The sequence below is a fragment of the Scomber scombrus genome, chromosome 23, assembly GCF_963691925.1.
Source record: "Scomber scombrus chromosome 23, fScoSco1.1, whole genome shotgun sequence".
Classification (NCBI taxonomy): Eukaryota; Metazoa; Chordata; class Actinopteri; order Scombriformes; family Scombridae; genus Scomber; species Scomber scombrus.
This window is the reverse complement of record NC_084992.1, coordinates 18,387,521-18,406,077: the sequence shown is the minus strand read 5'-3', so window position 1 is coordinate 18,406,077 and position 18,557 is coordinate 18,387,521. Positions and strand designations below refer to the sequence as shown.

General features: G+C 41.1%; 1 protein-coding gene across 1 annotated transcript in view; it reads right to left on the bottom strand.

The window, feature by feature from the left end:
* Positions 1–18,557, bottom strand: part of fgf11a (fibroblast growth factor 11a) — an 80,717-nt gene that overhangs the window by 35,790 nt on the left and 26,370 nt on the right. Inside the window, exon 2 of the mRNA XM_062444707.1 lies at positions 2,024–2,134. Within this exon, the coding sequence (XP_062300691.1) occupies positions 2,024–2,134 (111 nt within the window). The remainder of the gene's footprint in view (positions 1–2,023; positions 2,135–18,557) is intronic.

The window sequence follows — 18,557 nt, the reverse complement described above, 5'->3', positions numbered from 1 at the left end:
TCAACGATTTCTGCATGAATGAATAAATAATCCCACTCGGGTAAAAAGTGCACAATTTATGAGTTTTATGGGACTTACCTGTCAAACCCTCCGCACTGTCCCCTGAGAACTCAAAGAACCCAGGACAGCATTAAACCAGATCCCGGGATTGATGGAATTATAGTTGTTATAAAATGAACCGTAAGTCAAACCCACGCAAACACTTTGCAGGTGACCTCCACTTTAATGCCCCCCAACACACCGGGAGCGCTGTTACGCAACGGCAGTCTTTACATCCGTCTGGAAATGAGCCCTGTTCGCCTTCGGATGTGCCCCGCGGTATTATGCGGCGAATATTTCAGATTCGACATGAGAATGTTTAAAGTTCAGTGTGTGGCGATGTTTGCTTCAGTGTAGGTGTGCTGTTGTGTAAGAGGGAGAGGTGAAAGCAGGTCTAATCAGTTACCGGAGCTTTCTGGAGGTGGTGTGGGCCTCATTTAACCAAAACAGCTGTGAATGGAGGATGCATTACCTTGGTGGTATATCTAATACGTTTTTTTTCCCCCAATATTCCAGGAAGTTTATATCGTCTCATTTAGAAAGTTGTCTTGACGAGATTTACTACAATCTGCAGACACAACTGTGAGTTTCTGATCAGCAAACATAAACCTGAAAATGTGAGTTACATAAAACATACAGTTAAATTTACTTTCCAGGACAAACGCCAAGGGAACACCTCACAATAAAATGCCTCAAGGTTAAAGCTCAGTTCTTTTAACCCGCTGCTGCCACAAGTATTTTAACATCTCAATGAAATGCTGAAATACAAACTTTACAGAGGGAGAGTGATTTTTTTCCTCCCCCTTCCTCCCAGTAGACTGTAAATCCAAAATTGTGCTAACTTCATGTTTTCCATTCAAACTAGTGTTCTGAGAGAAAAAAAAATGCTGTGTTGCCACGTCAGGGATATCCTATAATACAATATTGATCTCTTTGGGAGGGCTGGAGGGAGTCCAGGAACCCATGGGATATGATGTTGTTGGTCAGTAATCACCCAGGTGATGACCCCTCGGAGGGTGAGGTGTGTGTTAACATGGTTGTGATGGTGTGTGTGTGTGTGTGTGTGTGTGTGTGTGTGTGTGTGTGTGTGTGTGTGTGTGTGTGTGTGTGTGTGTGTGTGTGTGTGTGTGTGTGTGTGTGTGTGTGTGTGTTCTACATATTTGTACATATAAATGTATATATTTCTACATTTCTTTTCAGGTTTCATTATCAAAGGGATATTGATACTGTAAGCCAATACCATTTAAAAGCCCTAGAGATGTACTAGATTGTTTTATTGTACCTTTCATTTGACAACAAAGTGGCAGCTGTTTGACTTTTTATCTAGAAACTGAGATTACAGGAAGCAGCACATTTGGATTTAACTAATCTAAGTGATGATTTACGTTTAGAAGGACTGTAAATATTCTATCACAATCATAATGTCATACCCACATCTGTGCCTGAGATGAGCAGGGATGTCAGGAACATCATACTACTGGCTGCTTTAGTACAGACATCTATTAAAACACACATACATCTATAGTACGTGGTTAACACACACAGATTAGTTATTCATTCACACAAGGCCTGTGACTTAAAGGTCAGAATGATTGTAAGCAAAACAATTAAAAACATGTGTTTGAGAAACTTCATCTGTGCCAGGGATCTGCTGTGATATATATTACGTGACGTTAACAAATCCCATTTAGCTGGCGCTCACCCAGAGTGCCTCGCCAAGCGTGCATACATTTTCAGCTTGATTGATCCTAGTGTGAATCAAACCAGAAAGCATGGCGGTGTTATTGTGCATTCATGTGCTGTCGGGATCAGATATACGACTGTCCTACCAGGAAGTCCCTCTTAAATGTCCTTTGGCATGTAAGCAAGGGAATCTCCCAGTGGTGCATGTACTGACTGAGCTATAAAATACACACCTTCATCTAGCTGACAAGTTCTGTCTGTGCGTATGTGTGTGTGTGTGTCTGTTTGATCGTTCACTTACAGAAGGAGCTGCTTTCGTCCTTTGTGCCTTCCATGGTGCCATCCGGCAGCATCTGGAGGTAGAAGCCGTGTCTGCAGTAGAGCCGCGTGACGATGCCCTTCAGCTGGGGCTCTGTGGAGCAAACACAGGGTTAAACACATGTTAGCATCCAGGAACACACACATGCACTCTTGTCACTCCACATTTATGAATACACACATATACAATACCTGTGACCGTGCACATTGACTAAACAAGAGGAAGGTCTTGATATTTACACTGCGAAATAGTCAAACAGTGATGTGTGTGTGCTATTGTGTGTCTGACTGTGGCCTTCAGCAGGATTGATGGGACGTCAGTGTCTGCTAAAAAGAAGCATCTTTCACAGACAGGTTCAAGTGAGGGAGGCAAGCTGTTCATTCTGTGTACGTGTGTGGGTGTATGTGTATTTCTGTTTATGTGTGTGTGTGGAGGGAGGGAGGTGCGGGGCTGTTATAAGTTGTCACTTTCAGGGACACAAACCAGACTTTAGACCAGTTGATTGGGGACTGCTTGTGCAAGTGGGGACAAAAGTCATGTTACCAATTGGTAAAACCCTGATTTTTGGGTCAGTGGTTAAGGTTAGGGTAAGGGTTACATTTAGGCAAGTACTGGTTATAGTGAGGGCTAGGGTAAGTCTCCAGGAAGGGTAGTCTATGTAAATACCCATGAAGTGACCTAAGTGTGTGTGTGTGTGTGTGTGTGTGTGTGTGTGTGTGTGTGTGTGTGTGTGTGTGTGTGTGTGTGTGTGTGTGTGTGTGTGTGTGTGTGTGTGTGTGTCTGTGTATGTGTATATGTGTGTTCTTTGCTCTTGCTTTTGAGGTGTTGGGTACATGTATGAATCAATGTTTAACATCATATCTTCAAACTGACCCGACAACACTTGAATCACTATTGTCACTGACTGAATCAGTAGTTTTTAGCAGGGGAACTGCTCACTGGTGAGAGCACAATTGTTAGCTTATCCATGGTACACAGTATGTTTCTTTCTCGTTAAAATCCTTTTTTTTAAGATTGATTTTTGGGCATTTTTTGCCTTTATTTGAAAGTACTTGACATAGAGGACAACAGGAAACAGGGAGACAGAGAGGGGAATGACCTGCAGCAAAGGTATTTTGCTGGAATCGAACCACGACGCTGCCATTATGTGGGATGCGCGGTTACCACTCGACTACCAAAGCACTCCGTTAAAATCTTATTTAAAGGCCTCACAACCCACAAACAAAATCACAATGTGATAACTGCTGCATACAAGTGTCTGCTAAGCTTTTAAATGTTAACATTTCCATTGCGAGCATGTAAGCATGATGTTAGCATTTTGTACTGGACTGAACACAACAGCTTGAACCAGCATCAAACTGAATGCAATACTGAACTGAAAAATAACATGGTGACATGTTCATTTACTGATGTACGAGATCTGTGGATTACTGCAACTGTCTCTTTTTTTCGTGGTCACAAAGAAAGCAGAATCATGGGATGCTAACTGCTTAGCTGTAGATTGCTAATTAGTTGTATCAGCCAACACTAGTTTCTTGCCTGTATGACTGCTAGATAAGTCTAAGGCTTTTCACTACCTAATTGCAGTTAATTAGGCTGGACATAATACAAATAGGAAATATGTGGTGTTAATTGTAGGATACTAATTTGTGTATTTGAAGTAATAGATAGAAGTAGCTTCTTGAAGTCAGCATGTGCGACAATAGCTAAGTGAACCATGAATGACAGTGGTTGCAACTGATGCCGTCAGCAAACCTATACTATAATGTTATATATCATATCTTTGCAATGCTGGGTTCAGTTATTTAATAGGCTACAGTTGGAAGTCAATAGGCCTGGGTTTTTTGTAGTTTGTGTGCAGTTATTTCTGTTAGTAAGTTGTGATAACTTCACTTTAAAAGGCACAAACCATCATGGCAGTTACCTTGAAATACGACACACGAGTTGCTTTTGAGACTTAAATGCTTTATACAATAAAGAGCAGAAAGCTCAACTGCTTGCAAGCGAGTTGGAAGAAACTCAAGAAACCCAAGAACAACTTCACTGTCAAGCTTTAAGTTTAAAGGGGACCAAAATGATAAAAGTGTCCTGTTATTTAGTCATTTAAAAGCTTGTAATATGGGTTTTCATCAGCAGTAACTTAACAACTCTGATTCAGCCGCCACTCGGCAGGCTTCCAGAAAGCTGGCCAATCAAAACAGGGGGTTGGGGGCTTAAAGAGACAGGAGCGGAGACTGCCTGTTAAGAGACAGAGGCTGAACGGAAGGGCTGCATTAAGGGCCAGTATAAGATAAAGAAATAGTTTTTTTTAACTGTGAATCATGCAAAGGTTCTCTGGTGGAGTCCCACAATAAAAATATTAAGCTGGAAGTCAGCATAAGAGGTTCCATTTAATAAAACATATCCTATCGTGTTTTCCTGTCGCCATTTACTCCATGCACATAGAGGCATTGAGTAAATGACGACAGTTATTCGATGAGCCAATCAGGCAGTGTCATTTTCTGCCAACACTCTACAAATAAGTTGATGTGTCTTCCTCTAAGCTCTTGTGTGTGGGTTTCTTTTTCTCACGCTGCACACGCATGACTGAGAGGGCCTCTTTCACTCCAAAGTGCTGAGGAAGACTAAATAGTGGATCAGAAGGAATGTCAGAATGCTGAAGTGTTTCCACAATCAACTTTTAATGAGAAGCATCAAATATGGATGAGGACAGAGAAGTACGGGGGCAGCTGGCAGTTGGCCTTGAGTTGACAGCAGGAGTGTGAGCAAGGGAGAGAGAGAGAGAGAGAGAGAGATTAACTATTCACGAAAAACACAAGAAAAAAAAGAAGCAACACAGTATTTTTATATTTTAAGGAATTTTCTACAAATTAAGATTCATTGTTTTACTTCTAATGAAGTCATTCAACATAGGTCCCATTTGTCATATTGACTTATTTTACCTGCATTCTGTGATTCAACAAAAAGATACAGTACTTTACCTTTAATGTGCACCCTAGTGATTTACTATTGCACTCCCAAAAGATGGGGGAACTGCAAGAATTGGTGCAGCAGAGTTTTACAATATATAATATTTATCTCCTTTTTAAAGCTGAGTGCAGGACTTTTGTCTTCACCCTCTGGCACTCCAGGTCTAAGCCATGCTACCCACATGGCACTAGGGATCACAGTGTTGGTCAGTCAGATAGTTGGTCCATCGCTTTGGTCTATAGTCATGCTCGTGCCAATACTTCATACTAGTAAATCTACTGTTATACAACCAATTTATTTTTAATTCTTCTGGTTACGATCTGTATGGTGATTTACAGTAGACGCAAAACTAGACACTCCCTGCCTGGTAAACGTGTGTATGTTTATCTACTAATTGCTTGAACAACTAGAATTATCATGAATTTGGCAAACCGACGAAGTGAAAGTGACAAAGAATGTCAAGATAAAAATGTAAAATAAATATTGAGGTTTTTTTGTTGCAAAGCCAAAACGTCTTTTTGAAAACTTCAAAGAGTTTTGGAATTGAAGCTCATTAGGTTTTGAGTTAAGCCTTAATGTGAATTAGTCAAGTGTGTAATCCTGCCTTGCTGACCTCATACTGACAGTCTGACACAACATGTTTCAGTGCTTTTCATTGGAGGCTCTGACCTTAGCGGGGAGATGGAGTTGCTGTAACTACTAAAAGATAAAAGCCCATCCATCCATCATAGGCTGACCAGACGCAGGGAGGTCAAATGTGGAGTGTGGTAATCTGTAATATCCTGAGTGTTAATCCCAAATTAAGCCTCAGGCCACACACCAGGCCATGTGCTGCTTAACACATCTGCCACAGTGCAGTGCTGAGCTGAGCAATAAACACAGAACGGCGGCTGATGTTGACCTTTAGCATGACTCCGCCTCCGTATATCCCTGTTTGGTAACGACGCTGTGATCCAAAACATTCAGTGGAGAAGCTGCTCAGACACGAGAACATGTAAGACTTTTGGTCACACGGCCAACATATACTCATGCACGGCATCTCTTACTCAATCCATGTAGAATTTGCTTCTAAAAGTAGGAGAAATGGCCTTGAGTCATACCTGAGGCAGGGTGTTAAATCTAGGGTTTGAATGCACACTATCAAAAACAAACGCAGAACCCGAAACAGAGAGTGTAGTGTCCGGAAATCCTTTTATTGCCATGGTTGTATAAAGTATATGAAAATCCTCTTTAGTTTGACGGGAGGTCCAGATTAGAAGCATTAATGTGCTCAGCGCATGTCATAGAAACTGTTGTAGGTCTTTTATGTAATGATCTAGTGAAATTTTGGCACCGCAGAACAGCTTCATGGTCACCAAAGGCCCTCTAAAAAACATATGAATAATTCTTGAGATTTTCTGGGGCCCCTGGGTTTCTCTAGGCCCCCTGAACCATGCAGAGTTTTGCAGCACCCCTGTTTAGAGAGGTTTGACAGGGGGCAAAGCACTGATCCGGGGTTAAGTCATTTAGGAGTAAAACACTGTGCCTGTTAGAGCCAGCAAATAGGTTTGAACCAAAGGCGGCTTTGAAATCTCACAATGACATTTTGGGATTAACAGTGCCAATTGAAGCATGTTTATTTCAACTGTTTTTCCCCTAGATTACAGGAACACAGACTGTCCCTTAGAGTTTTACCCTTGGCAGAGTGGAAAGGCGTTTGAAATAGCATTAAGACCACGGGACTGAAACAAACGCACGCTCGTGTGGACCTCGATCACACTGTCACATTAGAATCTACCATGGGAATGTCACAGCGTCAGCCAACAGACAATACATCTGTTATCAAAGCGCATCATATCCTACGAGAACATGTGGCGGCGGTGTGAGGAGGATTTGAGCTGGTAATCCCGAGGACATTCAACACCAATTATGGAGTGACCTTAATAAAGAGCAAGACTAATTTCACATATTAAGAATTTCAACCATTAAAGTCACCCTGAACCCTCCGGCTGCCCGACGCCCCGAGTCGGATGACAGCTGGGCAGCAGCTAGTGTTATTTTCACCCCCATTGCACACTGCAATTCTTAATGTGTGTGTATCTGTGTGTCTCTGTGTGTGTGTGATGTGATGGACACCTCCAACAGAATGGGCTTGGCTGAAGAAGCAGTGCCGGTCTGCCAAGGACAATCTCTGTCTGTCTGTCATCACACACTCACACATAATATTGGTAGATGTCTTTTTTGTCGCCTCATCCCTCTCTCTTTTACTTTCTCCTCTCAAGTGTCCTCTCATCATTTACAGCCAGTCAAGTGGGCTTTTTTCATATTTGTTCAAGTTAGCATTTAAAAGCCCATTCTTCACTTCTCCCCTTTCTCATCAAGGAACCAAAGGAGCGATGCAGAAAGAAGAAGGATAAAAGTGATGTTTTAGCATTTAGAGTATCAAGAGCTTAAGACACTCTGCTGAATGACTGACATGTGAGGAAGAGGAGGAGGAGGAGCACATGATAAAGGAGGGCAGTGAATGTCTATGATTGTCCCACTCTGATTTTATATGTCTCCCACAGGTTGTCAATTCACTTCAGTAGCAGCGGGATACACTGAAGACTTGATATTGATGTTTCATTTAGCCGAGCGCCGTAATTCATATTTTCATTCCAGGCACTAAAATCTGTCAAACAACTCGAAGCCGATGGCACTGCGACAATAACTGATTATTATACTTCCATCTGTTTGTCGGGGAGTCGTCTGAAGCGGTCTCCCTTCAGTCTGTGTCAGCACAGATGCAGTCAAACTCCAGGGAGAACAGATGTGCTCCATCACTGACGCCAATGAATTATGGTCGTTGTAGTTCGCTAACTGTTTTGGGAAAAAAAATAAAAATAAAAAATTGCATCTTGAAAACTTCATCAGGGAGAATCAGCAGCTTCATGCAGCGCAGCACCCGGAATGAGCAGACAGCATCCTGATGTAGCTGAAGAAATATGGTGATACTTTACCAAGAGTCATATACTAGACTTCAGAAAGAATAAGGCAGCAGGAATGATCTAAAAAGAGTGAAAGAGGAGTGACAAACTAAATATTGGGATGACCCACAGTTGAAGAACATGCGAGATAACATTCAGCCTCATTGTTTAGTTTTTTTGAAAGTGTCCCCAAACTGTTGAATGGTACTGTAGATAATAATCCTTACATATTACTAAGGATGAAAAAACCAAGACGACCCCTAAATGCATCCCCTGACAGTAAAACCATCAACAGCAGATACCCAAAGCCCTGTCTATGCAATGAACCCGATACCACTCACTATAAACCTTCCATGTGCCTTGGTTGACCCGACAACCAAATGAAACAGTCATTACACAACTATCAAGTGATATTCATGTTGCGTTCAAAGTTTTTATTCCTCAGAAATAGTCTAACTCTCACCTGGTATCACAGTAGTACTACAATAGTAATGGTTCATGGTAAATGGGCTGCACTTACAGAGCGCCTTTCTAGTCTTTCAACCACTACAAGCCATACTCCCCCATTCACGCACGCACTCACACAATGATGGCGGCAAGCTATCACACAGGGTACTGGCACAACCATCGGGATTGATTTGGGGTTCAGTATCTTGCCAAAGCACACATCGACAAGTGGATTGGAGGAGCTAGAAATCAAATCACCAATCTTCCGATTAGTGGACGACACATTCTACCTCCTGCGCCAACACCCCCCCATCTCTAAATAATCATATTTCAGTCTAGATTTACCACTTTTGATTTTAATCACTAGTCTTGACTAAACACGCTGACACAATTATGTACATAAAGTAAAATTATAACCTTTCTGACAATGTTGACAAAAGTCGAAAGTGTACAAGCTTCGTAAAAAGAAAAAATTATGGCAGCTGTTGTATTGGGTGGCATTAGATTGAAGAGATTTCCTAATAAAAAATCTTGGTGAGTGTACGTGTAAATATATTAAATAAACTACTATATATATGAGAGTGGTTGTTACGACTCTTTTGGAGCCCTTCAAGATCAACTTGTTTATTACCGTATAATTTACTGTATTCCAAGTAAAAGATCCACACTTGAACATGGGTAGATATCTCAGATCATACTGTATAGTTTTAGCATGGGGTATGTAATAGGATCACAGACTCGGTTTCTCCTTGTTGCAATGAAGATGATGCAACAGGAAGCTTTTACATCGATGTAAGGGTATTTCTTTTCCCTTCTGGATTCGCTGAAGAAGAAAAACATGTTTGAAGTGATTTTTTACATCACCTTCCATTCGTTTGAACATGAAGGAAGTCTGGAAAAAAAACTGCCCTCTGCCGTGTTCGGTCTCCCAAATATTCAAGTCTGACAAAAGAGTGGCTGATTTGTTTTTGGCAAAGCACGTTAATATCTTAAAAAGTAATTACTTGTCGGTGAAACTTGCCTCGGAAAGCACCTCTAGCATTTGACACCAGCAGACCTGCAGCCTCCCCTGCGCGTTCCGCTGGTGCTGCAGAGGTTCTTTCTGTCCATTCTTTAAGCCGTCGAGCGGAATTGAATAGGCATATTGTAACACAACACTCTCAGTCAACTGGCTGACAGATTGTTCTTTGTGCTGCCTGACAGGTGGAAACAAAAGCGCAGTTGAATTTTTTCAAGTAATTACTCCTCGAGGCCGTGCAACAGAGCAGCGGTAATTTACAGTCGCATGCTGTTCATGCAGTAACAGAGTGGAATGTTTCCGGTCTTTGCCTGCACTGTCCCCACTGTATAACACAGGAACATGTATGCAAACTTGAAGTAGCTCATGTGATTTCCTCATGTCTTTCTTCATCAGCTGGTGGACAGAGGTCATTCCAGTGGATCTCCCTCTCGTCAAGTAATAGCAATGTGGGCAAATTCCTGCTTTTCTGCTGCTTCTGCTGCTACTTAACATGCCATGCCTCTGCACGCCGGTCCCCTAGAAACACTTCTAAGCTTTCTCCGGAGTTAATAAGCTTGTTACTCCCCACTGATTCTAATATTGTCTTTCTCACCACTAGCACAAGGGCCTGAAGCTATTAATCCATGGACATATGGATTTTACAACTGCTAGTATTTCATCTCCCAGCATTTATTGCATCCAATGTGTAAACGCAGCCACAAAAGCAGCAACACATCCTATATTGAATATGAGAAGCACTGACTTACCAAATGCTTCAAAACATCTGGATTCATGAAGAGAGGGAGCGTCAAGTGTTCTCATACTTTCATATTTTGCCGTTCACATTAAGTGAACAGCTAAATTGCATAAAATTGGGGCGCACAGTGGCCCCGGTTGACAATGAATAATAGGGATAAAGGCAGGGGGAAGCCTATATGGTAATGGCCATGTTTACAAGGACTATCAATCATCTCCAAACCACCAGCAGCTTCATTCCTCATAGGACGGAGAGAGAGACAGGGGCGGGGACGCCTTCAAAACAAACTGCTTCTCCTTCTTTCCCGTTCGATCACTTCTCTCTCTTTCTTTCTCTCCGCAGTCCAACTTTCAGCTTTTAGGAAAATCAATGGCGATGAAAGTGATGAAGTGCCACCCCGCTGAAAGTTTACCAGCCTCCCGTGTTTTTTAGGTTGTAATTAACCAATAGGATGGATGGTATGATGAGCACACAAAGCCCAAACAGAGACTCCTGAGATACTCTGGGACATATTTTCTGACCCTGGACTGGACTCAGCTGAAGAGGAGAAGAAAAATAAGTGCTTAGTGAGGGAAGATCTAGTTGACATTTGAGAAAATCTAATTCTGATGTGTCAGACTTTGTATTCCGAAAAGAGATCAATGCACCAGAGAGACTCAAGAGCTGAGGAGAGAAGAACTGCTCAAACGCAAAGGCTGTGAGGGCATTGTGTGTATGTGATAGCATTACAATTATTACATGTTGAGACTTGTAAGTGGAAGCCTTATTGTCTGCTATTCTATTTGTATTACATCTCAGTCCTTTTAATATGTCTTCAGTAGGGATCTTAGGATCTATCAGGGCTGATGGAGGCATATTTAATTAAGCATTGGTTAAAGCCAATCAATGATCGTTTCCTTGCCTCTTATCTCTTTCTTACTAGCAAATAACAGTGTTTAAAACGTTCAGGCAGCATCTTTAGTAGTCTTTTAGTCTCTTTTGGTGGTTACATTGAAATGACAAACATATGTGATCATACCAGCTGTCATAAATTCATTCCATGAGCAACTTGATGACAAAATGACACTTAAAATATGAATAATTTAAGCTTATCAGTGTTCAACAGGTTAAAACCAGGCGCTCTACTATTTTAATCAAAGCTAAATATGGTGGATTACATTTAATAGACTACACTTGTTATCAATACTAGAAAGTTATAGACTGTATAACAACCCAGAAAAGAAACTGCCATGCACTGTCACTTTAACTTAATAGAAGAATGAACTGGAATGCACTCATGCACTTTACTATATAATATGCAATTACTTACAACTGTTGCATATGTGAGAGGGGGGGGGGGTCACTTATTCAGTTATATGAAATGTCTTGTTCTTGTCTTCAGTTTGCACTTTTTGTACTGTACTGCCCTGATGACACTGCTCATTTTGTTGTACGTTGCTCTGCTCTGTGACAATGGACAATTCTGCAAAACCCCAAATTCTGTTCAATTTTTAGCACTTTTAAAGGATCATTTCAGTTTATTATAAATTATATTATCTATTTTGGACTAACTTTTAATTGGTTATGATAATATTGTGTTAACCAAAGCAATGGCTGAGATATGATAATATAGTGACATCGCTATGACAGGACAAGAGACAGGTTGTAAACAAGCCACCATGCTACATCATATTATCTTGAACACATTTGTTTATAACCTGTATGTATGTTCTGAGATCTCATGAATTGACACAGTGACTACAATGTTACTATTATGAACAGGATTGAGAGCCAAAACCATGAAAAGAGTCGAGTAGGAATAACGTGGGATTTTCCTTTACAGTAAATTAGGTATTTGTATTGATTTATTTCTGCAATACCCACCAAGATAATGATTAAGGCACAGCAAGGCAAGGTTACGCAGAGGTTGGTAAAAGATTATAGTTTGGGTTTAAAAAGAAAACCATTACCATTCACCACCCCGACCTCCGCACTCATACCTCCTGGTTTTGCTGCCAATAGGGCAAACTTCTTGCACTGCTGCTTGAACATAAATCCTGCACTGTACAGTAATGAGACTTTTACAATGTCAAAGTAAACACACCTGAATAATCACACATTGGTCCATGAGCACATGCTGGAAAAAATGTTGATTGGGAACAAGAAACCACTCAAACCAGAAGTGGTGCGACACACACATACACACACACTTATAGGTTAGGGAGAGGGAGACGTCGTGGATTAATTAGAAAAGCAATGGGTGAACTTTTTCAGTCTGTGCTCTAAAGCTTAATGATTTAAAGCTTAAATGAATGGCCTAATGATTAAGTCAGAGAGAGAGAGAGAGAAAGAAACAAAAGCAGCTGTTAGAGAGAATGAGTGAGAGAGCATAAGATAAGGAAAAGGGATAAAGAACAAGATAGAAATGGGATGAGAGGGAGAAAGAGTGTGACAAAGACAGAGGGCATAAATCAAGAAAGGAGCTGAGGTGCGGGGAGGGAGGGAAGGAGGGAGGTGTGTGACACTTTAGGAAAGCAAAAAGGAAAGATACCCTTGGGGGTTGTTGTGTTTGTAATAGGCAAACACACAGATACATGGAGACGGAGAGAAAGAAGGAGCAAAGGAATGACTGAAAGAGATAGAGACCCAGTGAGACAGCAGAACCTGGATCAGAGAGGGAACAATGAGTAAGAGGAAAAAATACTGCATAAGATCATAGAGACAGAGAAAGAAACCAAGGAAAGAAAGAGAGAGGAAATGTCAAAGAGAGAAAGAAAGATAGAAAGGGGAAGATAGAGAGAGAACAGAAGCACAAAACATTATGAGACACACTGAAGCCTGAACTTAACAGCTCCTGAAATCCAACTCTTCAGATGAACCTCCAAACTGAACAGAGACAAAGTTGTGTGTCGCAGCCTTCAAAAAGGACCCATAATAGCATTTTATGATCTATTAGCACAATGACATCATCTGTCAGTGCCTTCCCAAAACTATTTTATGGTCTGGTTGAGATTTGGTGACATTTAGGCACAAAATGATTGAGTTATGGTTAGTGGAGGATTGTGATTTGGGTAAAGAAACGACTTAATTAAAATGAAGGAACCGTCATGGTCATGTCCAGCCATCCCTCCCCTAACCCCATCCCTAAAGATTGGATTTAGCTTGTGGAACCAACACAACATTAGCTAGCATTGGCAAAGCCGCCCTTTTCACTTTACCCTGAGTTCACTGCTGTTTGACCGCACTGAGGACAGTTATAGAGGTCAATGAGGGTTAAATGTTTAATAAAATATACTATCATTTGTATTTATATAATTTAACAATAATAATTCAGTTGAATTTGCTACTTCTTGGACTGCTGGTGTTAGCATGTTAGCCATGCTAGCTCCCACAGTTTATGTTTACAACCCTTCCGGCACCAGGTCCTGCCCCTTGCTTTTGGCTAGGGTTTTAGGTTCTGAAGTGCTGTAACAATGTCCCACTACTTTTTGCTTTGTTTCAGTCAAACTACAAATTATTATTTACACAACAGCAAGATATCTATGTCAGGAAAATATAACCATGGGTTATTTTAGAGAGAGATGAGCAGTGCTCTTGTATTTTGCTCTTGAGGACAATGTTAACCATGCTCAACAGCACCTGAAGCGGTTCACGACATTCAAGGTAATGTTTTTTTATTAGTTTTTTAGGCTGTTGCAGGTTAAAAGTCAACAGCTCAATAGACTAAGGTCAGTCAAGTGGAAAATATGAAAATATTGAGGGAGGGGCAAACCACTTTTTTTTTTACAGCTATGTTGTTGAGAAGAACAAAAAAAAAAAAGTTAAAATGAATAAGGATTCTAATAGTAAGCAATAGTCATTTAGCTTAGAATACAGATAGCAAACCCCAAGCAAGGCTGTATTACCATCGGGGCAAAATGGGAAACTTCCCCAGGGCCCCAAAACATCCAGAATTACTGTGCGTCAGCTGGTGGGGGTGCTAGTTTATTGAAAATTGGGAGTAAGCATAACTAAATCTCTGGATCAACTGACATGATAAGAGCCAAAAGGTGGGTTACATTTGATCTCTGTGTCAAAACCTAGATGTAATGCTTTTTTTTAAGTTAATTTTGTGCTCATATGTCACATATCCTGTAATTAATGTGTTTAATAAAATTGAAAGCAGATTTTGGGGCCAAGTTATATTCTAGCATAGAAAAAGAGGGAGTTGCAAGTATTTGAGGTTGATGAGGGTCCATGAACATGCTCAACTTTTTCCGAAAGACAGATGTTAAGAGTTTGCAGTGGTTTACAGAATCTGGTGGATTGGTGTCTGGACTTCTGCTTTCTGTGTGCAAATCAGCACAAAGCTGATCGTGTTCTGGGGACACAGGTATAAAAATAAAACAGAACAAAGATGTGAAATAAGTCAGCGTTTCAGCATTATATCTTTACCTTAGGAAGCTCGTGTTGCAACAGAACACTGTAGAGGCCTGATCAAAGGAGAAAGAGACAGAGATAGAGAGCAGTGTGAGTCAGCCAGTGCAGAGGTTTTCACTATCCCAGGACCCTTCTTTACTGATGTTAATTACAGTAACGATCAGCAGGGAGACCCCACCCACCCAGTGTGGACCCAGGCCAGGACCTGATATCACCTGAGGGGGAGGAGGAGGAGGAAGAGGAGGAAGGACGAAGAGACATAGAGGAGGAAGAGAGGAAAGGGAGTGGATGGACAAGGAAGGAAAGGAGTGTATGGCTGAAGAAAGAACAGAAAGGGGGAAGGGAGAAGGACAGAAGGAGGTGTTGGAGGAGGATGGAGGAAGGAAGGAATAGGAGGTCATGAATGACAAAGAGGAGGTGAAGAGTAGAAATAGAGGAAGGGATTAGGAGGAGGAAATAATATGTTATAGTGAGAGGAAGTTAAAGGAGAAGGAGAGTAGGTGCAGTGCAAGGATGGATAGATGATAGAATGAAGAAAAATTAAAGAGAGGGAACCTGAGGAGGAAAGAAAGCAGTAAGGGTGGAAGGAGGTGAAAGGAGGAAATGTAGACAAGAAAGGAGGGAGGAAGGACAACAGAAGAGGAGGAGGAGGAGGAAGAGGAGTAGAGGGTAAAAGGTAGGGAGGGATGGAGATAAACTGTGCGAAAAACATTTGCGGAGGGAGGGGATGAAAGCGAGTGAGTGAATCAGCAAGAGGCGAAGGAGTGGAGGGCGATCACGGAGGGAGAGAGGAGGGCGGGAGGCGAGCGGAGAGATCAATCACCAACGGCCCTGGTGTTGTAACACTGAAAAGAGTCAATGGCCAGGAACCAAACTTTTCCACCCACACACCTTTTTTCTCTCTCTCTCTCTCTTCATCCCTAACATCTCTTTTTTGCAGGGAAAAACCCTCATCTTCTTTCTCTCTTCTGTCTCGGTTTATCGCTTTTTCTTCCTGCCTTTCCCCTCTTAACGACGCATCACATCTCCCTCTCTTTTTAACGCCGCCTTATATTTCTCCTCTTCTTGGGTAAGTGCTGACCTATACGGAGATAAATAGGAAGATTCCCTTAAGAGCCATTAGAGGCAAATACAAGCCAATTTCCTGCCTATAGATGCTCTCTAGATGACACTTAAAGCATATTATGCCATAACTCATGGCAATGCACAAGTGGAGGGAATAAATATCACACATGGAAAAAGCAAAGGAATTATACTAAAAGACACAAATTGGCCAAATTCTCAAAGTTTAAAACTCTGGCCACATTGTAAGTGTAGCCCTTGTATGATTTAATGTCAGCTATACAGTGAAATATATGTGAGTTGCAGATATTGGCAGTGCTGAAAGTTTGGTGACTGAAGCTGGTTTTGTACAAACAGATCTAAAAACTTGAGATTAAATTCAGGAACTAAACATTCAGCTATTGTTTAAATGTATCTAATGGACGGATGTAAAAGAGACACGCCAAAGTGTAAAAGCAGACTAAAGACTCACAGTATGCTTCTGAACTTCACTACACACATTCTCTCCCTTTATGTCGCTGTTTTTTAAATTGATAGGAAACTGATGTCATAACTTTGTTTTTAAAGTCAATAAACATTACAAGGAGTGATATCAAGTGCTATGTTTTATTGTATTATATGGAAATGGTAGACTGGTAACACTTATAGATAATTCATAACTGTAAACAAATGCATTAATGAACACATACAAATGTGCTGCTCACATTATACTGTGTTTTTGTGTGTTATAAACTATTTATTGATATCTATATGCTGCTTACACATCCTCAGAATGTGCTATTTCCATTCATTTATGTGTGTGATTTGTCTTGTGTGTGTTTGTGTGCAGTTGAAGATACTGGTACTCCTCAGTTGTTTGTATATACACACACACACACACTCATGCACATTCATAGGTCATAACAAAAAAAAAAAAGGTCATGCTGCTGTCACTCTCTCTCAATTGTCTCCCCTTAGAGTTCACACAAAAATTCAGGTGAAACTGATACCAGATGTTTTGAAGATGCTCCATCTGTGTTTGAGTGTTTGTTTGTGTGTGTGTGTGTGTGTGTGTGTGTGTGTGTGTGTGTGTGTGTGTGTGTGTGTGTGTGCGTGTGTGCGCGTGTGAGTATAGGCAGTACCTCGTGTACATGTTTGTGTACATGTTTGTGTGCATGTCTGGCAGTGACAGCCTGCATGTTTATGTATCCACCTGAGAATACCTACGTGTGTCTCTATGCATTTATTTGTGTGTGTGTGTGTGTGTGTGTGTGTGTGTGTGTGTGTGTGTGTGTGTGTGTGTGTGTGTGTGTGTGTGTGTGTGTGTGTGTGTGTGTGTATGTATGTGTGTGTGTTTGTGTGTGTGTGTATTTGTGTTTGTTCTTGGCTGACACTCTGACAGAGATGGATGAGGCAGAGCCAGACCGGCAAGGGGTTGGTGTGCTTTTGCGTCAGTGACCTTTGACCTCGGCGAGGCCGGCAGCGGCGGACACGCTCTCCCACCGTGCATTAGTTAATGACCAATTGCTGTCTCCCTGCAAACACACACACATACACACAGGTGGGCTTTTCATCCTCAAGAAGAGATGGTGCGTGTGTGTGTGTGTGTGTGTGCGTGTGAGAGCAGATGGATAATGGGCTGGAGGGAAGGGTGAATCGACAATGACTTGACGAATTTGAACAATCCCGAAAGACTCTTTGCTCAATTCTTCACTTGGATCCTGTCCAGAGTCGCTGATAGGAGGAGGAGGAGGAGTAGGAGGAATCAATTTGCTTTCACATTATTATCAGAAACACTTCACAGCTCTAAGTGTGGTGGTTTTTAAATGAAATGAATATCAGATATCATTGGGTCGTGTTGTGTTGCTGTATTACTTTCTTTTATTTAGTTAAATCATTAAAACACTTTCCATAAAACCAGACAACTCTTGCCCCCAACCCCATGCAATTATAATAAAAGGGGATCTCTGTACTGGCTGATGTAACACACTAATTATGATAATATAGGTCCACTTTGTGACTCATATTACAGTGTGTGTTTGTGTGAATGTGTCCTAACCAGTGGGAAGAGGGTGAGTTTTTGTTTTTTTTAATTAGCTTTTCTTTTTAATCTATTAGAGTATGTTATGTATGTTATGAATACATACAAGCATGTCTTTTTTTTGGGTCTTTGTTAAAGGATAAGGCGTTAATCTTTAATGCGCTTATTGTCAATCAATCCCAATGGAGCTCTGCCGTTGTCCGAAAACGATTTAAAACATGTCAATGAGCCACAGTTACACCGTTTGACATGGTTAATGAAGTTTATTTCAGTCAATCCCACACGCGCACTATCCTGCTGTAGATACTCAGTAGAGCACCAAATGTGTATTAATCCGCAAATAGAAATAGTCCCTGATAAATGTACAGTTTACTCCAGTTTGAGTAATGTTTAATAACAATTACATTTTTAAATTACATTTCTGAGACTATTTTACAAATTAAAGTATAATTTTTGTGACCTGTTTTTAAATATTTTGTTGTTTTTTGTCAGTGGAAACTGAAATCGAGAGAGAAATGGGTTTCAGAGTGAGAGAGAGAACAGACAGGAAGCGTGTTAAAGCCCTATAACCTACAGGTCAATTACATGTCACATTGCGCAAGATGGGCCTCATAAAATCCCAATCTGTGTGTCAGACTGTGCCATCTTAATTATAAAGCATGTCAGAGTGTATGATGAATGTCTGGTGAATTACATGCTGTATCTGGGTTGGTTGGTTTGCGCTAACGGGTTTTAGTCACCTTTCAATATTGTCAGCTTTAATCTGTTAGAGCCCAAAATCACACACAGTGTATGAGAGACTTTAAACAGTGTAAGAAAGAGGAGAAGAGCCTAATTGCTTCTCTTTTTCCCACACAGTTCTCTCCTCTCATTCATCTCTAAACATATGGAACGAACACCTCTCACCTCCTTTCTCC